Source organism: Ochlerotatus camptorhynchus, unplaced genomic scaffold, assembly GCF_037179485.1.
Source record: "Ochlerotatus camptorhynchus isolate MF236.1 unplaced genomic scaffold, CSIRO-AGI_Acam_v1.1 ptg000574l, whole genome shotgun sequence".
Lineage (NCBI taxonomy): Eukaryota > Metazoa > Arthropoda > Insecta > Diptera > Culicidae > Ochlerotatus > Ochlerotatus camptorhynchus.
The window spans coordinates 692791-720007 of record NW_027041055.1 but is presented as its reverse complement, the minus strand read 5'-3'; the positions used below and the strand labels follow the sequence as shown (position 1 = coordinate 720007).

The window sequence follows — 27217 nt, the reverse complement described above, 5'->3', positions numbered from 1 at the left end:
ACACCTTGCTGACGCTACATGCATGGGCTCGTGACCCGAGGTGCTCTGATTCGAGATTGGGACGACCAGGCTGTGCCTCCAAACCTTTGGAATGGTATATCCCAACCATTCCCTATTGAGAAGGTTAAGGAGTGTTATCTTGCTTCGTGGTGGTAGAATTTTTAACATTGCATACACGACGTCATCTGGGCCTGACAGCTTTAAGGCTGCCCTTCGGATTTATGGTGTTCTGGTTGTGATGGGAGGGTGCCCAATATACGAATGCTGAGAAGGTACAGGCTAAATTTGAGGGTAGACGCAAAGCTCCAATTGGGAAAATTATACCGTATATACCCAAGAAAAGGAAGAAGAATTAAGAGCTAACCTCGAAAAATCATTGTACAACTATGATCGGAATTCTCCAATAAATCAAATATAACGAAACTATTGATTTCTAAATTACGAAATAGCTAAAATCTAGCATCCGATAGAGACAACATTATCAATATCTAGTGGCGATTTTTGGACAATAGTTTTCTCTTAAAATCAATATCTAAATTATTATCATTTTCTGAAATTAAATAAGTATTCTTATTAGCTATCTAGAAAAAAAAATATCTCGTAAAAATAGCAGAGTCAAAACTTAAGAAAATCGTTCGTTTTTTAGCATTTATCAACCCAATCAACAACATTCCATTTACGGCCCTTCTCGAATTCTCATTACTATCTGTGATATTCCACCTTCTTGCTCTACCTGTGACTATCCATAAGCACCTGCTTTTTCGTAAGCCTTCATGTTCCTTATAAACAGAAAACCGAAAATCAAGTTCACCCAAAAGCTACAACCCACCTAATAGAAGAACGTGATTTCCCTTGTCCGGTTTTCATTGTCGCGCAGCATCACTCACAGAGATGCTTTTTCGGAAGCAAAAGCAAACAAATTCAACGCCTTACAAACGATTTAAAAAAGAAGAAAAAAAAAAGATCAGAAAACGAAAATATATATAAAATATCACTATGTGGTCCAAAACAATACTAGGCTATTGAATTGAAGACAATTATAAAACATTATTGAAATTCCTCACACCGTGAAAGCATAGCTGAAGATAAAGATCAATATGCCAATAGAAAATATCGCAAACATCGAATCGTTCAGGATCGATTGATTTGTTGGCAAAAAAACAGTGAAGGCATGTCCCTTCGTCAGGATTTGTCCGGAATGGATAGGTGATAAAAGGGAAAAAGGACGGAAATAAATCAAATTTACATATTAATCGCGAATCTGTTTAGCTTCGATGCGGCTTATAGATAATTCAGAATAAACTAAATAAAAAATAATAAAGACAGGAAAACACAAAATGGAATTCCAATAACTGAAGCGCTCATTAGTTCTTATACAGATCGTTATACAAATATAAACTGGAACTGAATGATCGAACACAAACAGAAACCGATACACTGCCACTTGATATTGAGAGAGGCTCAGGCATATTTCTAATCATATAATAAATAAGAACTTAGATTTCCACCACCCAAAATGAACAGGCTAGACGCAGCAAACAACAAGAAAGAAATAATCTACACAAAACAAAGAAGCAGACTGCAAATATACAGAAACCTAGAATTGCTACAAATCTACACATACACAAGAGAACAAAAACAAAAACCTACAACAACTCTCACATTCCGCCGACAAGTTTTGGAGGACTTTTTTTTACCTAACACCTTCAAAAATAATGGCTTTCGTGTACTGTACAATTACATCTTAAAAAATCTCGTCAAGTCGACAAAAACAAAGAAAACAGTAAACTATTCCAAACATAAATCTTACAGTGAACAACCCGAGTAAAATAAACTTATTCGACTACAGCGTGGCTTTCATTTTAAATAAAACAGAACGAAAAGAAATTTCTTTCCTTGAAACTGTAAAACAAACAATTTTCATATCATAGAAACATTTACTTGCACGTGAATCCGCGAATTCGAAAATAAGTCGGCCCTCCCAAATCTGAAAAATGCGCTTTTATACCTCTGGTTCTGAAATTAAAAACAATAGAAACAGTCATTTTGCACTACCGCCAAATCTACTGGCTACCACCACCACTGATCCTCTCCGCCGTTTGCTCAGCGATCACTTTGATCAGGCTTTCGTCGAAGTCCAGGTCGCCGGTGCTGCCAGTCGTTGCTTTTGGCGAGACTTTCGGAATTTGCACAACTCGGAACGGTCGCCCTTGGCCCATATCTGGATCGAACAAGTTGCGGGTTTGGAATTAAAAAAAAAAGAAAAGAAAATTTAGCCAATAGCTTAAAGCAAAGCACATGCTTAGTTATATTTGCTGGATCCAGATAAGCGCCGAAGACATGATAACAACATAAATAAAGGCAATTAATTGAAACAAAATCTGCGAGAGCATTTATTTTGGAATATTGACTTAACATCTAATAAAAGAAATGCTTGGTTATCGCTGAATGAAGGGGAAGTTCAGCATCTCTACTAGTATTCTGCGCTGCCGGACACTTTTTTCTCTTATCAGTTCAATGCATTGAATGTCGTCGTGGAACGAAATCACATTTATAGCAATCATTTCGTTCTATCTGACCAATGGCGAAGACGTTTGGTTCCCCTCGCAAAAAGGCAGGGCAGATTTACGCTTTACGCTATACGGTGTTGACTTATTTATCTGGTAAATAAAGAGAAGATAAATAAGTGTTGAATGGTTTGGTTAGTTAATTAGATCTGTGATTGAGATTTTATGGTGTAATTTAATGACAGAGAGTTTTGCAAATCAGATGAACGGTTTTCTTGGAACAAACATAATATTTGTATTACATTTTTCATTGTAGAACATACTAAGTAACTCTTATTTATGGAACATTTCTGTATGACATTACAAATATATAAAAAAATATGCAAAAATATGACTATCCTTTCACCAGAAAATCATGAATAACAAAATAACGATCAACAATAGGCATATATTTTCATGAGTTAAGTTGTTTGTCATAACATTTTCCATCGTTTAGCTTTACTAAATCAACTATAGTTCTTATTTTGATGTCCACTATTGATGATAGTATGTCATAATGCACAAAGAAAAAGCGTCTAGAAAGCCGTGAGAAAAAATCCCGAAGGAATGTGAAAAAAATATGTAAGTGTTGGGTTTCACTAAACTTCGATGCATTAGAAATATTGGTTCAGCTATGACTATGAAAAATCGAGCTACCTCAGAATCGTGTTTTTCAGAGTTGCTGCCATACAAAATGTTGTTTTCCTTGGCTACTAAATTTGCATTTTGGAATTCCCGACTTTTTTCCAGTTCAAACCTAAACAATTGCCCGGTTATGAATATTCAACAACTTTTATTCAAAACCCCTTAGAACACCACGAAAACATTGATTTAACGAGTGAAGAGATGTTGTTCTTCTAGAAAATTTCAAATGCTCATGGAAAAATAGCAGCAATTTAGAACGATAAAGACATTTCTAGATTTTTTGAAACTTTTTGATTTCGTTTATTTTGAGAAATATAACAGATGTACAACATAGAGTCGGTGTATAATGAGTCACGCCAAGAGAAAAACAGTTGAACTCGCATCACGGTTTTCGAAAGATTCCCTTTCTTTTAACTTGGCAACAGAGGACTTCTGCATCAACTTCAAATGACTTCTAGCGAGGAAAAAAATTAACGGCTGTAGTAAATCATTATATCAGTGATTTTGTCGAATTATCTTAAGGAAAAATAGTAGAAATTGTCATTTCTGATCATTACAAAACGTATCGCATGACAAATGTAATGCTCACTGCGTGTATATAATCATTTCTTCGGTTATATTTAATATTTAATTGCAATACCTTTGGTGGACCTTTCATAGCATCGTAATGCTTGTTTACTTTGCACGATAGGTAGCCGGTTTGACAGTTCAATAGGTAGACTTGGCTTCACTCTTGGCGTGACTCATTATACACCGACTCTAGTACAACAGTGAAAGATTCAAATTAAATATGCACTCAATATCTCTCACAAGCTCGCTCAGTTATTGTGGAACACGACCAACTGCAATAACTCAGCGACTGAATTCAATTAACCACTTTATTCGAGCACTTAAAATGACGTTTACTACCACTCGAACTTTGAAATAAAACATTATTTTGAGATTTTTTCTTCTAGAACCTCGAGAAAAGTTGCCAACATTTGTGCGTTTCATAAAAAAATTGAAATTAGTTGGTCCAGTTTTGTGAAATCGCTGGTAGAAAGTCACGCCAAAACTGCTTGACAAAGTGGTCAATTGACTCAGAGCATTTTCTTTCCATACGAAATTTACTCATATTTGGAAAAACTGTATAGGAGTCGAAGTTGATCTGGGAACGTTTACCCGTTAAGGCAAATGAAGCATCGTTAAGTGGAATTTGATCAAATAGGGGAAATGACGGCTTCGGCATGATAGACTATTTTCGGCAACACAAATTGAAACACTATTTTCACTGGATTTTCTTACGAAAAAACTTCGCTGAATGCATGCAAACGATTCTTTATGCTTTCAGCTTCAATTAAACTATATATTTACCACTGAGAAAAAGCAATCTAGCAAGTTTTTCTTGAATTTCAACACACGCACTATAAATTGTAGCTGATTTCGAGTTGCCGATAATAGAACAGCAGATTTACATGCAGCTCAAATGGAACGGTTGCCGAAGAAAAACTGGTTGCCGACAATACTCGCTCTCACTAGAGAAGATTGGAGCTTTGTAAAAGCGTTTCAAAACAGTTTTTGACAATTCTTTCGACTGAAATTGTTAGAGCAGCTGGCAGCAAAAGATTGTAAACAAACCAATACTGCATATGCGTGCGTTCCTTGGAGAAAAAGGCTATGGAAAGAAGGTCGCTGCTTAGGTTGCCGAGAATACGTACATTCCCCTACATGCACTTTATACTAACTCGGAATATTTTTTTATAGTTCATTACAAGACCTGGGCACACTTATTGGCACTGTTTGACTCTAGTTTGACTCTAGAATTCAACTGACTTGAACGTGAATTTAACGTGTAAACCATGCCATTCAACTGACTTGATCAACTCACTTGAATTGAACAAAGTTGAACCAGGCTCAACTTTTCAAGCCAATTGAATTCAACTGAGTTGATCATTTGACTTGCCTAGTCTAAACCCAGCTATAATGTTTTTTTTTTAATGTCCGTCGAAAATTAGTGCAAGGTGTTTGACTATAGATACTGTAGATTCCATAGATAAGCGGAGGCAAAGTATAATGTAGCCAAACGAACTGTCAGTTAGTGTAGCCAAACGAGCATGACGTCATCGTGGTGTTGTTTGAGGGAGAAGTATTGTAATATTATTAACACAAAACGCTTTCCACACTCCACATTCCGATTTATTTCGCGGACAACGGAAGAAGGATAGATAAAGCAAACTATTCCTCGATTCATTGTTGCAAAGATTTGCTTTGCACTTCATTTTGAACTTTTGCGCACGAAACAAAACAAAACTGCACAACGAAGAGCTTTATGATGGCATGAACGTATTTCACAGATGCCAGTAAGATCATTTATTTTTCATGGTTGCTAAAACATCTTTTTGTGCATCCGCTTATCTATGGAATCTATAGTATCTATAGTGTTTGACGAGGCACAACCATAAACAAACAAGAATATCCATCGCTTAAAGCACGCCGTGGACCCTATTTTCCAACTTTCCTTTCGCAAATATAAACAATTAACAACGCCATTGACGTCAACAGTGATTCCGGCATCACGGCCAGTCAGATTGATGTGATCCCTCTGTCCTTTTTATTCCACGATTGCTACTGTCAAATCGACCAATCAGTAACTGGCTCGGATTTGACAGAAAATTGGCACGAAATCGCTACCCGATTGTCAAGTCCCGTCCCAGAGGGATCACATCAATCTGACTGGCCGTGATGGCGGAATCACTGTTGACGTAAATGGCGTTGTTGATTGTTTATATTTGCGAAAGGAAAGTTGGAAAAAAGGGTCCACGGCGTGCTTTAAGCAAAGGATATTCTTGTTTGTTTATGGTTGTTTTTATTGTGTTAAGCAAAAATGAGTTACAAGGTGCTAAACTGCGGTAGGAACTCCGAATCAAATTACAATTAAAAAAGAAAAATCATTCTGCAATCCTGGCATCATTGGTCAACCCCGTCAAACTATAGTCGCTATATTCATAGTCTGGCGGATACAATCTCGGGAACCAATAGAGCTGTCAAATAGCGGAACCAATCGAGCAAATCACGACCAACTATTACGAAAAAAAAACTTTGCAAACCCTTTTCTCGTTACTCAAGGCTCGCCTACGCAAACTAACACCATCTTTGGGTTGAGGAAAGTTACCCCTATCCGATGATGCCGGTAATTTGCGTTCGATTGGCGAGGAAAGAATAATCAACGTTTTGTTTATAAAAGTTGATAGTGCCTTTTCAATTGTTGGTCTACAATACATTGAATTGGTTCCGCTTTTTGATAGATCGAAATTCTATCCGAACTATGAATAGACCTTTTTGACGTTTAATCGTCTTTCTCCATCTAGCACACATGGATGAATGGACGGTTTGTTTTCCCACTAATCTGTTTCCCGCTTGCTCGCACTCGTTCGATTTAAATGGTGCAGTAGTGTGCGCCGTTTAAACGTCAAAAAGCTTTACATAGCAACTATACGTCAAACACCATGCACTAATGTTGGACGGGCATTCATCAGAAACATTAAGAAGAGTGAGAAGCTGGATTGTAAAGTCTAAAGCCCTACAGTAAAAGTATGGACGTCTGTCATAATTTGTTCCAATCGAACCGTCAAAATGCACCGCTTTCCTCGATTGGAACAGCTTTTTTCAGTTTTGTGGTGACAGTCGTCCATACTTTTACTGTACACGGAGAACAAATTCGTTAAGTTAAGATAACAATCCTAATAGTTACTTTCACATGGAAAAATATTGTTGTTTGAAAGAAACCTATAGTTATTCCAACATTAATTTGACCGTCAACTCAATCATATCTACCTAGTAGATTCAATACTCAATTCAACTATAACTTTGATCAATTATAACAACCGTCAAATGTAATTTATTTATATAATTTGGTTTCAAATGATCATCATAAATCCACATACTTTTAACTTGTGATGCGTAGAGCAGGCGATAAGATAGCTGGTTCTCACGCAGATGAACACGGTTCAAATCTAAGTTGAATGTTCTTGTTCACTTTTTTATGATTTTGCAGTTGTGTTTTTGAGATCGATAAAGAAGCAAAACAAACTTCCTTAATATGTCGATAATGAAGAGCAGTTCGTTTAATAAACATTGTAAAATTTTGCTTTTCTAACAATAGTTTTCTTGAATCAACTAAAGCATAGTTGTATTTTGAAGATTGACGTTTGTTCATCTACTGAAAAATATAGTTGGACTATAGTTGTTGCCCTCTATATATAGTCAAATCAACTATAGTTTCGGGTTATCTCTAAAACAATTGAACAATATAGTTATTTTGACCGGAAAAATAATTGCGTCTGCTATAATTTGTTCTCCGTGTAGGGCTTTAGTAAAGTCCCGTTCCGGGAAATCGCTACCAGATTGTCAAGTTCCGTCCCAGTGTAAAACATCAGTTACAGATAGAGGGAACAGCGTTGCCAGATTGTTTTAAAGTTCATCGGTATCGTAGGTATTAAAAAATCGGTATTTATCGGTATTTAGTATTTAATCAATTTTTTTTTTTTTTGCCGTATTTGAAAGCCTACTGCCTATCATTAAATGAACAAAAATATTGAAAATCAGCCAAAACAACGACTAAACTAATGACAATAACGACAAACAATATTTTCATTTTAAAAGGTCACAAACCACATGTCAAATGTCGGGCAAAATACATCGTAGTCGTTGCAGTGTTTTAAGACTGAGAAAGCCGTTAATCAAAGCAAAATCTTAGCTTTTGAACTATGATCGGAAAATTCCGGAAGATAACTCCGGGGAATGTTTGAAATAGCTTCTGAACGAAGCTGAAAAAAATTTCCAGAGAAAGACGAAAGAAGCTCTTCTGGATGAAGTTCGAGGAAAGTTCTAAGAAAAGTTGGAAAAACATCCGGGAAACTTCCAAGACACGAATTGAGAAACTTGTGACAAAAATTTAAATAAACTATCGGAAAAAAAATCGGATGTCACATCCAAAGGAAACCAGAAAATTTCGAAAATCGAAAGTAAATTTCTAGAAGTAGCCATTTCGAGGGAAAGCCATAAGCTCGGAAAAACCTTCCAATAGAAGTCTAACAAAAAAAACACCTTTGGCTTATGGTCAAACTTCCAGAAGAAGACGATAGAAATTTCTGGAAGAATTAATTGAACTTCCTGGAGAATACGAAAGAAACTTCCTAAGGTAGATTGGAAGAAACATCTGAAGAAAGTCGGAAGCCAGAGCGCTTACGGAACAGTTGAAAGAAACAAGGACATAATTCATAAAACATCCCTGAAGACTCCGCAATTTCCCTGAAGTTTTCAGAACACTCCTGAAATGCACTTAGGAATATTCCATGATTCCTCGAAATTCCTTAAAAGTTCTTGTAATATTCCTGAAATTAGGGGCTGTTTTGAAGTCCTCTGGTCATCGTCGAGGCGCTCGGAATTTCCCTGATTTTAATAAGACTACCGGAATATCTCTAATCATCTTTGAAGGTCTCTGGACTTTCTTGAAAATTACGAAATCTCTTAAGTGCTCTCACAATTTTTTTTTGAATTTATTGTAACATCAGTATTGAAGTTCTCTGATCTTCCAGACTTTTTTCATTTTTAAAAGTTATCGACACTGCCATTAAAAAGCATAGAACTTCCCATAAAATGTTTTCCCAATGTTCTAATGTTCATGTAACTGTTCATGGAACTCCTTTATAATTCCAGCAATTTCATTGGAATTAATTGATCTGTCCTGATGTTCTCTAAGCTTCACTAAAGTTCCTGAAAACCATTAAATTTCCCTGAAGTTCTTTGGACGTGTGAAGTTTCCAAAATATGTATGATGTTTCCTTAAGGTGATACTCTAAGGAAGCCTTAGCGTGAAACTTTAAAGGCACAAATGTCAGCTTCCACAAAACATACAAATTTGAAATTGCTACTCCTTGTTTGCTGTGCTACTACAAACAGAGAGTAGCAATTTCATATTTGTATGTTTTGTGGAAACATCATACATATTATCGAAACTTACACAAAAGTCTGGACTTTTCTGAAGTTTCAGAACTTCTTAAATGTTCCTGCATCCTGTGGATCCGCAATAAAAATCTGATAGCATCCTTGAAGTTCCGGGAAAGTTGATAAAACTGACTGGAGAAGATGAAATAATCATTCGAACGAAGGCTGAAGAAGCTTCCAAGGTAAGGTGGAAGCAAATTCCAGGGAAAGTTGGATGAAGCTTCCGGAAGTTAAATAATGTTTAAAAAATATTTCTCAATTCCCTAGGAATTACCGGAAAGAGCCATCGACTATTTCTCGATTGATGGGTAGCCAATCAAAAGGAGGAAATGCAAACATGTCGAAAGAGTATCAAGCATAAGGCATGTTTAGAGATGGTTTGTAAGATTTTTGAAGGCTCAAAAATTATGAGGTTTTCAAAAAGATACAAGCCTTTCACAAAATTTTATTCGAACTTCGAGCGCGGGCAGGCAATAGTAATTTTGGTTATTTAAAAAAAATCGGTATAAAACGGTATTAAATCTCAAAAATCGGTATTCTGAGGAACCTTATCTGTATATCGCCATCGATAAATCGGTATATCTGACACTGAGAGGGAACCTTATAAGTGTGCTAAACGCAACCTAATTGTTTACTTCCCGCAATAATAATGTACGGATAGCACATAAATGTATGCAACCTACATATAGCTAAAAGCAGTGACGGTATTTTCGTGTCATCCGAAGTAAAGAGCCTGAATTTAGGCTCTTTAATCCGAAAGTGTTCTGTGGGACTGTTAGTGTTTTGCATTGTTATTTATCATTCCCTATGATCAGTTGCAATGAAGTTTGCATGTTTTATTATATCAACGAAAAAATGTTAATTCAAAAAGCAGAACTGTAACATGACATCTAGACGATGGAATTTTAGAATAGGACTGCTATGTGATTACTTTGCATGATGGGACAAACTGAAAATTTCATTTAATGGATGTAATGTCGGCCTGAATGCCCCTAATTTGGTCCCATACATAAATTCACCAATCAACTAAACTTTCAATAGCGAACAAAAATATCCATTAGTACCGTCTCAATGATGCGTTCATCTAGATAAAATTGATAAATAGCAGATTTTTAGCAATGGGCCCAATCTTAGATTCATAGGCCAATATTAGAGCCGTTTCCCCTACATTTAAATTAAGCATAAATTCGAATGTGATTGAAGCAAAGATATCGAAAGGTTTAATGGATCATTACTAAAAAAAAAACATTCAAATTTCATCTATGTTTTAACGAACTGCTCTGTTCTTTATGCAGGATTTTTGTTTTGTTCTGTTCTCAAGAATTTCATTTAGAGTCATTATTCAGAATTATTCTGAAACGACAGGGAAATGACTTGAATTATTCCTCTAAAAAAATGATCAAACTAAAAGCTCAAGCAGGGAGACACTTGAAAATATCTGGAAAACACTCCAAAAATTCATGGGAATCTCTTCGAATTTTCAATGATTCTTCAAAGGAATTACTGAAGCGTCCTGATTATTTTCAAAATTTGATTCAATCCTCCCATGAGATTAACCTCAAAATTGTCTTGAAGTTTTGCTCAGAAAAATCTTTGCTCTAGATGCCCTTAGAACTATCCTAGGAATTCCCATGTAGTTCCTTTAAGATTGCCTCGCCAAAATTTGATACACTTGGTTTTTTTCGCGGAATTCCCTGGAAATCTCTTTAGGAATCACTTCAAATTACACAGTGCAAAACGACTTTCTGGAAAAGGAAAATTTTACCATGTTTGACTGTGTTGAAGTCTAGAATATAATGTTGCCCTAAAACGGTACGGTTTTAAGGTACCGCCCACTTTATGAGGTTGTATCGTCCTAAAGACGTGAGTGAACGTGAACGTTTTCTAAAAGACACCGCAAAAGTAGGGTCGGGTGGGGCAACCCTAATAAAAAATAACCATAAACGAACGATAACCCAAATCATTGAACTATTCCACAAATGGTTTGGATGATACCCAAAACACGTCGTTAAGCAAATTAACCATACAATTTTTATTAGGGAAGAGTGCCACCCCCTATAATTTTGAAAATAAACATGTTTTCAATGCTAATTCACCCATGCAACTATGAATGGTGTTCCTATGCAGCATTATAGAAAGTTCTGTCCAAAATTAAGTATTACAAAAAATGCAAAAAATCATTTTGTGTTGATGTGTCAAAAATCGAAATCTATCTATCTTCTATCTATCTATCTATACATATATATAAAAATGAATTTCTGTCTGTCTGTCTGTCTGTCTGTCTGTCTGTCTGTCTGTCTGTCTGTCTGTCTGTCTGTCTGTCTGTCTGTCTGTCTGTCTGTCTGTCTGTCTGTCTGTCTGTCTGTCTGTCTGTCTGTCTGTCTGTCTGTCTGTCTGTCTGTCTGTCTGTCTGTCTGTCTGTCTGTCTGTCTGTCTGTCTGTCTGTCTGTCTGTCTGTCTGTCTGTCTGTCTGTCTGTCTGTCTGTCTGTCTGTCTGTCTGTCTGTCTGTCTGTCTGTCTGTCTGTCTGTCTGTCTGTCTGTCTGTCTGTCTGTCTGTCTGTCTGTCTGTCTGTCTGTCTGTCTGTCTGTCTGTCTGTCTGTCTGTCTGTCTGTCTGTCTGTCTGTCTGTCTGTCTGTCTGTCTGTCTGTCTGTCTGTCTGTCTGTCTGTCTGTCTGTCTGTCTGTCTGTCTGTCTGTCTGTCTGTCTGTCTGTCTGTCTGTCTGTCTGTCTGTCTGTCTGTCTGTCTGTCTGTCTGTGTCTGTCTGTCTGTCTGTCTGTCTGTCTGTCTGTCTGTCTGTCTGTCTGTCTGTGTCTGTCTGTCTGTCTGTCTGTCTGTCTGTCTGTCTGTCTGTCTGTCTGTCTGTCTGTCTGTCTGTCTGTCTGTCTGTCTGTCTGTCTGTCTGTCTGTCTGTCTGTCTGTCTGTCTGTCTGTCTGTCTGTCTGTCTGTCTGTCTGTCTGTCTGTCTGTCTGTCTGTCTGTCTGTCTGTCTGTCTGTCTGTCTGTCTGTCTGTCTGTCTGTCTGTCTGTCTGTCTGTCTGTCTGTCTGTCTGTCTGTCTGTCTGTCTGTCTGTCTGTCTGTCTGTCTGTCTGTCTGTCTGTCTGTCTGTCTGTCTGTCTGTCTGTCTGTCTGTCTGTCTGTCTGTCTGTCTGTCTGTCTGTCTGTCTGTCTGTCTGTCTGTCTGTCTGTCTGTCTGTCTGTCTGTCTGTCTGTCTGTCTGTCTGTCTGTCTGTCTGTCTGTCTGTCTGTCTGTCTGTCTGTCTGTCTGTCTGTCTGTCTGTCTGTCTGTCTGTCTGTCTGTCTGTCTGTCTGTCTGTCTGTCTGTCTGTCTGTCTGTCTGTCTGTCTGTCTGTCTGTCTGTCTGTCTGTCTGTCTGTCTGTCTGTCTGTCTGTCTGTCTGTCTGTCTGTCTGTCTGTCTGTCTGTCTGTCTGTCTGTCTGTCTGTCTGTCTGTCTGTCTGTCTGTCTGTCTGTCTGTCTGTCTGTCTGTCTGTCTGTCTGTCTGTCTGTCTGTCTGTCTGTCTGTCTGTCTGTCTGTCTGTCTGTCTGTCTGTCTGTCTGTCTGTCTGTCTGTCTGTCTGTCTGTCTGTCTGTCTGTCTGTCTGTCTGTCTGTCTGTCTGTCTGTCTGTCTGTCTGTCTGTCTGTCTGTCTGTCTGTCTGTCTGTCTGTCTGTCTGTCTGTCTGTCTGTCTGTCTGTCTGTCTGTCTGTCTGTCTGTCTGTCTGTCTGTCTGTCTGTCTGTCTGTCTGTCTGTCTGTCTGTCTGTCTGTCTGTCTGTCTGTCTGTCTGTCTGTCTGTCTGTCTGTCTGTCTGTCTGTCTGTCTGTCTGTCTGTCTGTCTGTCTGTCTGTCTGTCTGTCTGTCTGTCTGTCTGTCTGTCTGTCTGTCTGTCTGTCTGTCTGTCTGTCTGTCTGTCTGTCTGTCTGTCTGTCTGTCTGTCTGTCTGTCTGTCTGTCTGTCTGTCTGTCTGTCTGTCTGTCTGTCTGTCTGTCTGTCTGACCCTTATAGACTCGGAAACTACTGAACCGATTGGCGTGAAAATTTGTATACAGGGGTTTTTGGGGCCGTGGAAGGTTCTTATCATGGTTCGAGACCCCTCCCCCTTCTGTAAGGGGGGGGCTCCCATACAAGTGAAACAGAAATTTCTGCATAACTCGAGAACTAATCAAGCAAATGGAACCAAATTAGGCATGTGGGGGCGAGTGTGGGGGTATAAGGAGATAATCATAGGGGGTAGCCCCTTAGATAATAGGGGGGGGGGGCTACGTACAATATAGCATGCTTTTTTTTAAATCGGCGCATAAACTCAAGCTAATATTGAATCCCGAGCAAGACCGGGCACACTCAGCTAGTTACTTATAATAATTAGACATCATAAAATAAGGATTTTGGAATTTCCAAATATTGTTTTCTACAATAATTAATGATGAATAACAAATAATTGAAACACCAATAACAAAGAATATATAAATATTCCCTATAATTAGTCAAAAATAATTTTCTTAAAAATTTACCTCACACGGGCCAAGAGTGCCACCCCTACATTTATGAATAAAATTATACAAAAATGTAAAAGAAATTGCTTCATTGCCCATTTAAGTCTTCGGTAAGCTTGTTTTGACCAAATTTGACAAAACCAGCTACATAAAATATCAACAACAATAGTTTTCATTTGAATTCATTGTTAAACATAGTTCATTTGTTATGTATTGAATAATACTGTAAAATTCAATAGTTAAATTGGGTAAACAATAACAGCTGTTGCTAGCATGATTCATAATCAAAAGCCTATATTATAAATAAGCATTAATCGATTTCATTCAATTTAAGACGGATGGCCCTTTTGCCCCATAGGGGTTGGCACTCTTACCCTATTGCAGTTTCAAAAAAAGATTTGAGATTACATTTTGAAAAAATCGTAAACAACTTTTGACGAGATATAATTTGCATTGCATTGCTGATGTATGAAGGCAATAATATGAAGTTGCAATACGGTGTAGAAACTCCTATAAATATCCACTATTTGGCATATATAGAACGTACAATTGTTAAGGTGGCACTCCCGAGCAAAGTCTGAGATCAAATTGAAATCTAAATTTGATGTTGTGATTTCGCTGATAATGATTACTCAGGTTGCTGTCATTTTGGTCGTCTTAACGGTTAAAATATCACAATTCTCGCGTCACTTTTCAAATAGACCAATGTAACAAATGTAAACAAATCGAGTTAAGCTATACAAACTATTGCTCTTCTATCATTGTATGTAATACAAAAACATCCATCAAAATTTACTTTCATTTATTTAAGATAATCATAGGTCAACAATTGTCCAATGTACAGTTTGAAATGATGGGTACATGTTTGTTACTTCGGTCATTCGGACTGCCTAACATGATTGGTGCTCATTTTCTAAAGGCGGGGCTAAACTAAAGTTAGGTACTCTACTCTGAAATCTGTGAAAGGAAAGCTAGTATCATGTAGACAAAACGTCCAATGTAACATTCATTGATTATGTCATTGAGAAAAATCGTCCAATGTAACATGTCCGATGTACAACTTGACTAGTCAAAACGTCCAATGTGGTTTTTTTTCTATATTGTAGCATGAAATTCAAAGTAAAATTGTGATTTTATCGTTTCTAATGAATTTTCAACGTTATTATTCACTGACTACATTAAAAATGGTATTGCAAAATGTATTGTTTCTAAACAGTTTAAATAATAATCTGTCGAACTTCAACTTCGATTTTCTCAAAATGGTGGATATGTTACATTGGTCTATTTGAAAAGTGACGCGAGAATTGAGAGCAAACAAATCTTCCTGTGACATCACATTGAAAACTATTTCTGCTATCAGTGAGAGCAAACGAAAAACTTAATTTGATTTCCATTTTTCCTGTTGATAGCAAAACAAGTATTCAATTTGATGTTATGCTAAGGCAATGAAAACAAACCCGCAACAACATATTTCTGAAGACCAAATGTACAGCAAAATGAAATCAAAATTAGGTTTACAATTTGTCAATTGCGTAAACTGAAATCAAACTATGATTTCCGTTTGATGTTGATATCAAAACTTGTTTTCAATTTGTTGTCATTTTGAAGCTGTACTTTGCTAGGGCTCTTACCCCACCCGACCCTATTAGAAATATCACGGAAATGATAATGTCACATGCTTAGGTTAACAGCAAATGATCAATCGTGGATAGTATCCCAATGCCTAAAGAGGGTTATAGATGAAAAGGTGACGTGTTAGACCTCTTTGCATAGCCCAAGTCCTGAACAAATATGAATTAAAAATTATGCCATCTAAAAAACGGGTAACTTCGGCTAACGATGTTCGAATTTAAAAGGCTAAATAATCAGAGATCTAGAGTAACATTTGAAATGGGCCTATGTCCAAAACGTAAACAAACCAGAAAATGAATTTTAATTTTTTCCGCTACTATTCAATTCATATTTAAAAAAAATGAAGTATTTTAGGCATTTACATTGTTCACCTCATAGCCTAGTCAGTAAAGGCACGGTATTACCAAGCCGGAGGCGACGGGTTCGATTCCCAGTCCGGTCGAGGGAATCTTTCGGGTTGGAAATTTTCTCGACTTCCCTGGGCATAGAGTATCATTGTGCTTGCCACACAATATACAACTTCATGCATTGGTATTGGCATCGAAAGCTCTCAATTAATAACTGTGGAAGTGCATTTAAAACACTAAGTTGAGAGCACGCAATAAGCTAATATGCGCTAAGCAATAAGCTTGAAATGCGAACAAGAAGAAGAAGAAGATTGTTCACAATAACAATAGTAACTGGATCTCAGTATACAACATCCAAAATATGCGAAAAACTTTCAAAAATATATGAAAATCGATAACAATTTAATTTCATAAATTAATAAGCCTTTTTGTGAATCTTTCAATGGATTGGCCCTTTTTGTTAAGCCGTTGCGCTCGTCATCACAAATGGTACGCCCTTTCCTAAGCCTTTTCGCAACCAGTGTTGGCAACATCATCACTCAAATTATATTTTCCCGCTCTCATACGTTCTCAATATCACGCGTGATATTGGAACAAAATATCATGCTTGATATTGATTTTACAAGCTCCTTTGATATTGCGAGACTATTCACAACGTGCAAAAATCAAGCGGAGAGTTGACTCGACACAAAAATGATTCCGTTGCACATCGTTTTCTTAGAAAGAGAAAGTATAGTTTGCTATCCCTTTTTACTGTTCACCGATGGCAGACACGAAGTGACTGCTGCCAGCCGTTATGGAAGTTTCGGTTGCGTTCGGGTGAAATGCAAAAATAATTAAACTCAATCTCACCATAGTTTGTTGAGATTTGCAGCTGGTGAGTTTGGTTAGCTTGATATTCCGAGCTGCAGTATCACAGCTTGCAAAATCAACCGCGGCTGTATGCGGTATTTTTGTCTACGAAAATCAAGCGTGATCTAGGGAATTTGTGAGATTTGATTTTTTGATATTTTCCCAACACTGTTCGTCAAATAAATTCAAAACAAATCATCGGCCCTGCCTCAACCAGTAGGGCCTAGCTTTGGTTTGAAAACTTTCAATCATCGGCCCTTCTACGTCACTAGGCTTATCAATGAAATGAAACAAATTAATGGTTGGCCGTTTTAGCGTGCGGGCCTTTTTAATGAATCGAACAATTTCGTTGATCGGCCGTTTCGATAATCGAGTAATTTTTAACGATTTTTCTCAATTATGCGGAACTTTCCTACACGATTAGTAGCTATCATGTGGTGCTAAAGAATGGTATCAAAACCCGATTTGTTTACGTTTTGGACATAGGCCCATTTAAAATGTTACTCGAGAGTGAACATTTTTTCTATACAACAAAAAAAGGTCTATTCCGGGAAATGTTTCGTTCCTGGATATGATTTTCCGGAAAATATCATACAATTATTTTCATTTGCAACATAGCAGAAAATTCAGATCCGCACATAAAACTGGATGCGAATAGCAACAGCACTCGCAAGGCTCTACAATATTCACCCCTATTCTGTATTTCGTTTCGAACGAAATTCTCATACAAAAAAATATTTTTTTGTATGAGAATTTCGTTCGAAACGAAATACAGAATAGGGGTGATTATCAAGGACTAACTCCAAGGAAGACTACTCCAGCTAAGTTCCAGGGCAGATTTGGTTTGCTATCGTGATAAGCGCGCAGAGGAATAAAAAAGATTGATGAAGATTTCGTCCAACAGGATAATAGTAGATGGGTTTATAAGCAAGCAACACAAGGCAAAAGACATTTAGTACATTGATTCGCTAACGTGAGATTTTTAGATTGCCATTGAAGCAACATAATATGTTCGCAGAAAGGAATACTTTTGGGCTGAATCCAGTTTACCGTTAACTATTTGATCAACATATCCTACTAAAATCTTAAAGTAACTTTCCCGCGGTTGAAAACAACTTCAAGTTAGCGTGTGCATCTAGCAAATCAATTTAGTTAAAACACTTCGTTAATTATTATTAATTTGAAAATCTAGCAATACATTAAAACTTATTCTAGATCAATTTGAATTATCCACCATCATTCTAAATGCAGATAAATTTTGCACGACATTTCTAAGAACATATCAAGCTGAACAATGCATTAGGCCCTAAGTAACATTGACCGATTCTCTTTGTTGACTTTCTCTTTGCATCCTCACGGTCATGTTAATGCATTTTCTGCTATTTTCAGCGCACAAATCGATGAAAGAAGCTTTTATCTAGCTTCTAATACGACAAACACAACAAGAAACAGTTATGTGCTCAAGTTGATAACGAAAGAGGAAGTCGACGAAGAGAATCGATCAATGTTACTTAGGACCTAATGCATAGTTGAGGTTGATATGACCATATGATATGTTGTCTGAATTTCTGCATCTCACTTGAGGGCAGCCCGCGGTACGTCACAACCCATAGATTGAGAAACGCTGAACTAGTGTATTTGAGGGCCCACGGGGTATCGCTGAAACATCCATCAAACGAAATTTTAGGTGCTCAGCTTTCATCTGAGAGTAGTTTTAAAATGTTCTATTGGTGTGATTTTACAATTTTTTTTCTTCCGAAATTAGCTTAAACATCGATTTTTGTCTCTACTCCGTAACGGCCATTTGGCATAATCGTGGGAAAATCAATTTTAAAACAGTATTAGATTTGAGATACGACGGTACAGCCGTTCTATTTGTGTTAGGTGCAAACGTTTCCAACAACAATATTGTTTGTGTAATATAGGACACTAACCTCACAATTATGGATCATAAGGTACTTTCCCTTCTTATTTCATGAGCAGTAATTCTTCAACGGTATTCCGTTGTATTGTCGTGTTGGCTCATGAAACAAGAAGGCATGTTTCTCGATTGTTCATCATATACGGGAAATGGATGTAATCGACCTAAAAGGCCCCTAATTTGGGCCCATACTTGAATTCAGCAATCGACTAAATTTTCAATAGCGATTAAAAATATCCATTAGTACCGTCCCAATGACGCGTTCATCTAGATAAAATTGATAAATAGCTGATTTTTAGCGATGGGCCCAATCTTAGATCCATAGGCCAATATTGCTCAAAATGTTTTTGGTTGTATACAAATGCAAAAATGTGTTTTTTGAAAACTGCAAGAACAAAAGATGATCCATGTCGCCCAAATTTATCGAATTCATCAAAAAAGTTGTTGTCTTGATATGTTGACTTCGTTTTCAAGTACCGTGTGGTGGCCGTTCACAAACCAAATCAAAGTAAAATTAGTAATTTTTGTTTACGTCTGTTTGTATATGTGTCACATTCTATAATTTGACTTTTTAAAGCTTAAACATTAATTTTCCCACGATTATGACAAATAAGCGTTTTTCCAAACGACCTGTGATACCACGAACCATGGGCTTATAATTGGATTGATTAAGGCTGGCATATAATTGAGACATTGGCATTGCTATGCAGCAGATTCACAACCATCAGCCAATGTATTCTATCAAGAAAATAAAGCAAACAGCACAATTTGAAGTTCATTAGACATGGCGGCGACAAGGCATGTAACTGTAGCTTCTAATGAAACTTAAAAAAACATTTTAAACAACAAAGTATTTACCTAGCAACGTTTCCAACAGACTCGTTTGTTCGAGATTTGCTACAACGGCTATCATCGCATCGGAGGGGAAGCAATAAAAGTAAAGGGTAAATTTTCCTCTTAATTTTTATTCCAGTATTCCACGACGCTACAGATTTGTAACACTAAACTAAAGGCCTAACTCGCTATTAATATTCTATTGAATCTAGCTGAACGCACTTCCAACGATAGGGTAATTCCAAATTTTCTTTTTTCTTCGTAAGTCCCATTCACACGAAAAAGACGAACGGAACGGGACTTATCGAAAGCAATTCGCAATAAAAGCCAAACCAATTACGGCATCACTTGGTGGTGAATTCAACAGCTCAAACTGATTGATTTTCCCTTCTGAATCAATCAAAGAAATGCATAGAACGGCGTGTCTTTGGCCTTATACTGCCCTAAAAATGTGATTTAGCATTATTTCTTACTTGAAACTCTCTTGGACATGTCATCGAACTCGGCATCCGAGATGTTCAACATCAAACTGTTAGCGGAGAGGTAGACACGGTTCTGCGAGCTTGCGATCTGTGAAAGAGCAATGTGGTTATAAATTGAAACCGGTTAAACATTACACTGCCAAGACATACCGTTCGAGCGATGCTCTGTGCGGCACGAATCTTTCTGAGCTTCAGGTAGCCAGGATTTTGACTAACGGCCAGACCCAACATTTTTGCTGCCTCGGCTTCACCCTCAGCCTGGACGATTTTCTGCTGCCGTTCTTGCTTGGCACGTTCCACGAGGAAAGCCGCACGTTGGGCCTCCTGCTGGGCAACTTGTTTGCTTTCGACGGCAGCCGTATATTCCTTGCCGAAGCTGAGTTCCGTCAGCGAAACATCATCCAGGATGATGTTGAAGTCTTTTGCGCGTTCCACCAGTTCACGGCGGATCAGCAGCGAAACCTGCTGGCGCTGGGTGATGAGCTGCGAGGCATTGAACTTGGCCACCACACTCTTCAACACTTCGTTACAAATTGATGGCAGCACTTTTTCGTCGTAGTCCAGTCCCAGCTGGCGGTACATGATCGGAAGTCGCAGGGCATCTGGTCGAGACAGTACTCGAAGGGAGATGTTCACCATCTGCAAATCCTTCGATCCGGTTGGGGACGAGATCTTCCTGGGGCGCGAGCGGATGTCATATACGATCGGATATTGGAACCATGGAATCCGGAAATGCAAACCTTCAGTGAAGGTATCATCACCGATGCCACCGATTCGGTTGAACATGATTGCACGGTGACCACCATCGACTGCAAATCAGATGCATATTAGTAAGATATATCTAATCAAGATCATCGATCTTCAATGTGTACATGATGTTGCATACCGCTTCATAGGCGGCATGTTATGTAACAACAAATACACTGAATCTGTTTTTGATAGATATTGCAATTAAATGGAATAAATATGTGTCACGTCCGTATGGTGATTAAGACCCTACATAAATCGAGATTTAACCAATATTCACGATATTATGTCAATTTTCTCTCTATTGTGTAATCTCCATGTGAAATTCTTCCGACTCAGTTCCAGGTATTTGAAGGTTATGTTCCTTACATCAAAACCACAAAAAAGAAGTTTCATCCTTGTCCCATGACAGAAAACCTCACCTGTGAACATGGAATTGCTGATGCCATAAGCAGTGGCTCCAACTGCGGCCAACAGCTTCAAACCGGTAGTCAATCCGGGTGGTCCACCCTTGCCGAATTTTCCGGCCAAATCATTCAGTTTACTCTGAGCCATTTTCGGATTGCGACAAACTGCGCAACACGTACGCCACTTGCACAAAAAGTATTTAAGCTACCAAAAAAGAAACGAAAGGGAGTTTACAAGATGCCTCAGGAAGATTTATGATGAAATATTGAGAATAATAGCACTTTTTTTCACTTACAGCAGAGCGAATTACAAAACACGGGCGACTGTAAGGAAAATCACACACTTTCTGCAGTTTTTCTTCAGCAGAGATTGACAACTTTCAGCAGCTTTGGACAGTTGTGCTGAATCGAAGAAAATGTCAACAGCATTATAACAGTTTTAGACATGCAGGGCTGACACGAAAACTTGCAGGCGTCTTCCATCAGAGTCGATGGCAGACGCAGAAATATAAAACAAGCTGAACATTGCATAAGGTCGATTCTCTTCGTCAACTTTCTTTTTCGCTAATAACTTGAGCACATAACCGTTTCTTGTTGTGTTTATAGCATTAGATGCTAGATAAAAGCTTCTTTTATCGATCTGTGTGCTGAAAATACCTGAGAATGTCTTTACATGGCCGTGGGAATACAAAGCTAAAGTCGACGAAGAGAATCTGTCAATGTTACTTAGGACCTTATGCAATGTTCAACTTGAAAACTTTCCGAAATTTTAAATATTTTTTCCAGCCCAGTGGCAGGCGCGTAGGCAACATGTTATACAGTGACAGCGGGCCCAGCACAGCAAAATAAATTATTTGAGCCCGGGACATGCTGCCTACTGTCAAACGCTGCTGTTGGTATAGGCCTTGTCACTGGCCTGATTTTTTCATTCAATCAAGCTGAATAATGCATTAGGTCCTAAGTAACAATGACAGATTCTGTTCGTCGACTATCAGATAGTCAAAGTAATTCTCTTTGCATCCTCACGGCCATGTTAAGATATTCCCAGCTATTTGCCGCACAGATCGATGAAACAAGCTATTATCTAGCTTCTAATACGACAAACACGACAAGAAGCGGATCTGTACCTAAGTTATTGCGAAAGAGAAAGTTGATGAAGAGAATCGATCAATGTTACTTCAAGCTGAATTTTGCATTAAGTCTTAAGTAACATTGACAGATCCACTTTGTCGACTTTCTATTTGTATTCCCACTGCCATGTAAGGCTGTGAACCATTTGCCGAGTTAAATTTAACTCGTAGTTAAAAGTGACATTTCGAAAGTTATTTCTTATGTTCGAAAATCCCCGTGCTGTCGATCGACCGGTTTTCGAGCCACGGTCGTCAAAATTTAACTTCTTGTCTGTCAGAAATAACCACGCTCGGATAGCAGGGTTAATCGATAACTTTCCATCTGTCAAATTTTAACCAAAAGTTAAAATAATCCACCAAATGGTTCAGAGCCTAAATACATTCAGGGGCTACAAAATGGTGAGTTGTCAACCTGGAAGGAGTGGAATACCTAGCCCTGGTCCTCACAAGTTCCTACTTCACGCTTCCTCGAGTCAAACGATAACAAAAGACTACCAGCTGAAACATGGATACAGCTGGGTGGCGTAGCCTGGGCAATGTTGCCAGTCCGGCAATAGCAAAGTGAAGACGTGCGACGCGAACACTGGCGCGGTTACCATAGTACGGTGATAGAGGAAATGCTTCACCAAACCTGAGCGTCTGTTCACCATGGAGGTGCGGCTCAAAACGGCGTCTGTTCTCCATGTTAGGAGCGGCTGATCATCGTCCTAGTGCCAGCGTGGGACTCTAAACAGAGCTGTGCACGATGGTCCCCCGGCGAGACAGGGGGTTGGGGCAGGCCCAACAACACAGCAAAAAAAAAAGTAATATCAATCAACGTAATTCAAGCTGATGTATGAAATAATGATGTAATAGCAAAAAGCAGATACAATATTACATCAATGGATGTAATTTTGTTCGCAAAATCGATGTACATCGTACAATGTGATATTACACAACCGATGGATTGACCTGGTTGCAGCAGTTTCGATGTAATATTCAACAACTTTTTTTGCTGTGAAGCCGCCCTGGAAAAAAAAAACAAAGTTGCAAATACCGAAGAAAGAAATACGGATCGGAACAATCGGCACAGACCTACGCGACGAAATAAGGACTACGGTTGAAAACTCGGAACATGGAACTGCAAATCGCTCGGCTTCCCGGGTTGCGATAGGTTAATCTATGACGAACTTCAACCACGCAACTTCGAAGTCGTAGCACTGCAGGAACTTTGCTGGACGGGACAAAAGGTATGGAAAAGCGGGCATAGAGCGGCTACTTTCTACCAGAGCTGTGGCACCACCAACGAGCTGGGAACCGGCTTAGTAGTGCTGGGTAAGATGCGCCAACGCGTGATTGGTTGGCAGCCGATCAACGCGAGGATGTGCAAGTTGAGGATTAAGGGCCGTTTCTTCAACTACAGCATCATCAACGTGTACTGCCCACACGAAGGGAGACCCGACGACGAGAAAGAAGTGTTCTATGCGCAGCTGGAGCAGGTGTACGACGGCTGTTCGCAACGGGACGTCAAAATCGTCATCGGCGACATGAACGCTCAGGTAGGACGGGAGGCAATGTATAGACCGGCAATCGGGCCTGCATGCCGTATCGAACGACAACGGCCAACGATGCGTGAACTTTGCAGCCTCCCGGGGTATGGTAGTTCGAAGTACTTTTTTCCCCCGCAAGGATATCCACAAAGCCACCTGGAGATCACCTGACCAACACACAGAAAACCAAATCGATCACGTTCTAATCGACGGGAAATTCTTCTCCGACATTATCAACGTCCGCACGTACCGCAGTGCGAACATAGATTCGGGCCACTACCTAGTTGCAGTATGCATGCGCTCAAAACTCTCGACGGTGCATAACACACGTCGAAGTCGAACGCCGCGACCCAACATTGAGCAACTACGGGACGCCGGAATTGCCCAGGACTACGCGCAGCAGCTGGAAGTTGCACTACCCACGGAAGAGCAGCTTCTCTTGAAGATGGCTGGAGGGACATCCGTTCAGCCATAGGTAGTACTGCTGCAGCGGCACTAGGTACTGCAATCCCGGACCGAAGAAATGACTGGTTTGACGGCGAATGCAAACTGTTAGTAGAGGAGAAGAATGCAGCACGGGCGAGAATGCTGCAACACCGCACGAGATTGAATGTGGAGCGATACAGACAAGCGCGGAACAGACAAAACTCGGTTTTCCGAAGGAAGAAGCGTCAGCAGGAAGACCGAGATCGCCAGGCGATGGAAAATCTGTACCGCGTAAACGACACACGGAAATTCTACGAGAAGCTAAATAGTTCGCGCAAAGGCTACGTGCCGCAAGACGATATGTGCAAGGACTTGGACGGTAACCTTCTCACGAACGAGTGTGAGGTGATTGAGAGGTGGAAGCAGTACTATGACGAGCACCTCAACGGTGAAGCAGCAGAAAACGAAGGTGGCACGGCAACAGACCTTGGAGCACGCGCAGAAGACGACAGGCTACCGGCCCCTGATCTTCAAGAAGTTGAGGAGGAGATCGGTCGGCTGAAGAACAACAAAGCAACTGGTGTAGATCAACTACCAAGTGAGCTATTGAAATACGGTGGTGAAGCACTGGCTAGAGCGCTGCACTGGGTAATTACCAAGATTTGGGAGGAGGAGATATTACCGGAGGAGTGGATGGAAGGTGTCGTATGCCCAATCTACAAAAAGGGCGACAAGTTGGATTGCTGCAACGACCGCGCGATCACACTGCTGAGCGCCGCCTACAAGGTACTCTCCCAAATTCTATGCCACCGTCTGTCACCATATGCAAGAGAGTTCGTGGGGCAATACCAGGCAGGATTCATGGGTGCCCGTGCTACCACGGGCCAAATTTTCGCGATTCGGCAGGTTCTGCAGAAATGCCGCGAATACAACGTGCCCACACATCATTTGTTCATCGATTTCAAATCCGCATACGACACAATCGATCGAGATCAGCTATGGCAGATTATGCACGAGTACGGATTTCCGGATAAACTGACGCGATTGGTCAAGGCGACGATGGATCGAGTGATGTGCGTTGTTCGAGTATCGGGGACACTCTCGAGTCCCTTTGAATCTCGAAGGGGGTTACGGCAGGATGATGGACTTTCGTGTCTGCTGTTCAACATCGCGTTAGAAGGTGTGATCAGAAGAGCTGGGATGCATACCTAGATATTTTCACATTCAGTGGTATTGGTGGGACACGTGAGAGCATGGTAGTTAAGATCCGAAGAAAATTTCATATTTTTTTAGGTTAGTTAGAGAAAAATAATATGATGATCCCACTAGTGTGCGTGCGTTAAGTGTAACTAATTTCGTAATTGGTTTGTTGCGTTCGAGGTTCACCCAGAAAAATATCATCATAATAGATCGAATTAAAAATATTTGAGGAAAATGTAAACGTAAATTCATTTTGTTTTCATCACACACATGAACTAGACTGATTTCAAACGTATTTTATGTTAAAATTCTTGTGATATCAATGATTTTCGAGTTTATTTTAAACGTTTTGGAAGAATATATTTATTTATAATTATATAAAGTTTTCGAATGCCCGCTAAAACAAACAAAAGTGTACAATTATTTTACATCTCCTTTGTGTTTTCGATGCCTTTAAATCCAGATTCAAATACGTTGAATACACTAACTAACACAAACTAATCGTATGCTTTTATTTGCATTATAACGGTCACTTTATCCGCATGCAATCACTTCCGTATTAAGAAGTGAGAAAAAATCCCCTGAATGATGAAGTAATGAAATTGGGTTGTTAGCGGAATACTTTAAATAAAACAGCAAAAAAGGATATCCTCCATTTAATTAAACTTAATCAATTTTGGTATTCATGACAGAAGTATTTCGGCTACAATGTGCAGTCTTCATCAGTGTCATTCCTACTAAAGGACTTATCAAAACCTAACCCCCTAAGTGTAGTCGAAATACGTATCTATCATGGATACCAAAATTAATTAAGTGGAATTAAATGGAAGATAACCTTTTTTGATATAGTTGAAGATGCTAATTTCAAATAACAGACTGTAGCGGTAATTTTTATACGATAGATGGAGTAGATGAAAGCATAGAGTTGATAGTTCCGTTAGAGTACGGCAGTTTGAAGAATTGCATATAGATATTAGAATAGCGAGCTAGGACAACTTTTAAGGAAGGTACAAATCGGTTTTTTCATCTCTCTTTACCAAACTCCCCCTTTGGAGAGGGATGCTGAGGGGTGTCCCCCCTGAAAAAAACGATTTGTACCTTCCTTAAAAGTTGTCCTAGCTCTTCGGTCCCAAGCTAATCGATTCACCCCTCGAAACATAGGAAAAACCAATAACCCCTCATTTTATCTGTCAAACTTTCATAGCGAATCAAAACAAACATTGCGTAGTTCTAGAATTTCAACTAGAATGGGATACGTTAATCGTTTGCTTGGGACCAATAGGCTAGTCAAGTAGTGAGCCAATTTAAAATCATTAGTTTCGTATTGATTGTTGGTAATATTCAACAACTATTTTTTCTGTATTCGTCAGATGTGGTGTGTGTCTTCAGTGGGATGCCTTGACCACTTATCATTTTCAACAGCTGACATTTACTACCTAGACGTGAAAAAGAACTGGCATCACTGATAAGTTCGAAATTTGGTGGCTTGTTCAATGCTTCAGTGGCGCCACCATGACAAATACAAGCACATTCCCAACTAAAACATTATTTGCGATGAATGTGATTGTGAGTGTTATATCTGTTTGTCTGTGCTTTAACTTTGAAAGTATCCAAAATGAAGTGATGCGATTGTACCATATTGTACTTCGTTTTGGATGAAAAATTGCAACGCGCGCCATTTATATTTCGACTATGTCTCCTGCCGAAAGCAAAATTTTGCCCGTTCGTAATCTCATCATCGGAGTCGTATTCCATATGTATTGTAGTGAAATTAGTGTTTACTGCTCTGGAGAGGAAAAAGGTAAGTTCTACATGTACAATATAGTATTCTTCTTTGGTTCTGTTAAACAGTACTTGATTGATTTATCGGAAAGTAACAGTAATTAAACTTAATTACATCTTAGGTATCCACGCGGACCAAAACGTATCTTGCAAAACTGCCTCCACGAGCCACCGATGACTCCACAGTTAGTGGGATAATCATTACCCAGCCTTGGGATGAGTGAAGGTAATGACATTTTAGTTTTCCGAGCGAGCTT

At 39.0% G+C, this 27217-nt stretch overlaps 1 protein-coding gene across 2 annotated transcripts; it reads right to left on the bottom strand.

Moving 5' to 3' along the window:
• Nucleotides 1-1989: 1989 nt before the first annotated feature.
• On the bottom strand, nucleotides 1990-21282 carry Phb2 (prohibitin 2). 2 transcript variants are annotated; one of them, XM_065236764.1, is made up of 5 exons: nucleotides 21190-21282; nucleotides 20909-21098; nucleotides 19890-20548; nucleotides 19731-19827; nucleotides 1990-2221 (listed from the first exon to the last, which is right to left on the bottom strand). In XM_065236764.1, the coding sequence occupies exons 2-5, from the start codon at nucleotides 21039-21041 to the stop codon at nucleotides 2064-2066; spliced, it is 1047 nt and encodes a 348-aa protein (XP_065092836.1). In that variant the 5' UTR covers nucleotides 21042-21098; nucleotides 21190-21282; the 3' UTR covers nucleotides 1990-2063. The 2 variants fall into 2 exon arrangements, with proteins under 2 accessions (XP_065092836.1, XP_065092837.1); XM_065236765.1 differs by lacking the exon at nucleotides 1990-2221 and adding an exon at nucleotides 2467-2660.
• Nucleotides 21283-27217: the final 5935 nt, after the last annotated feature.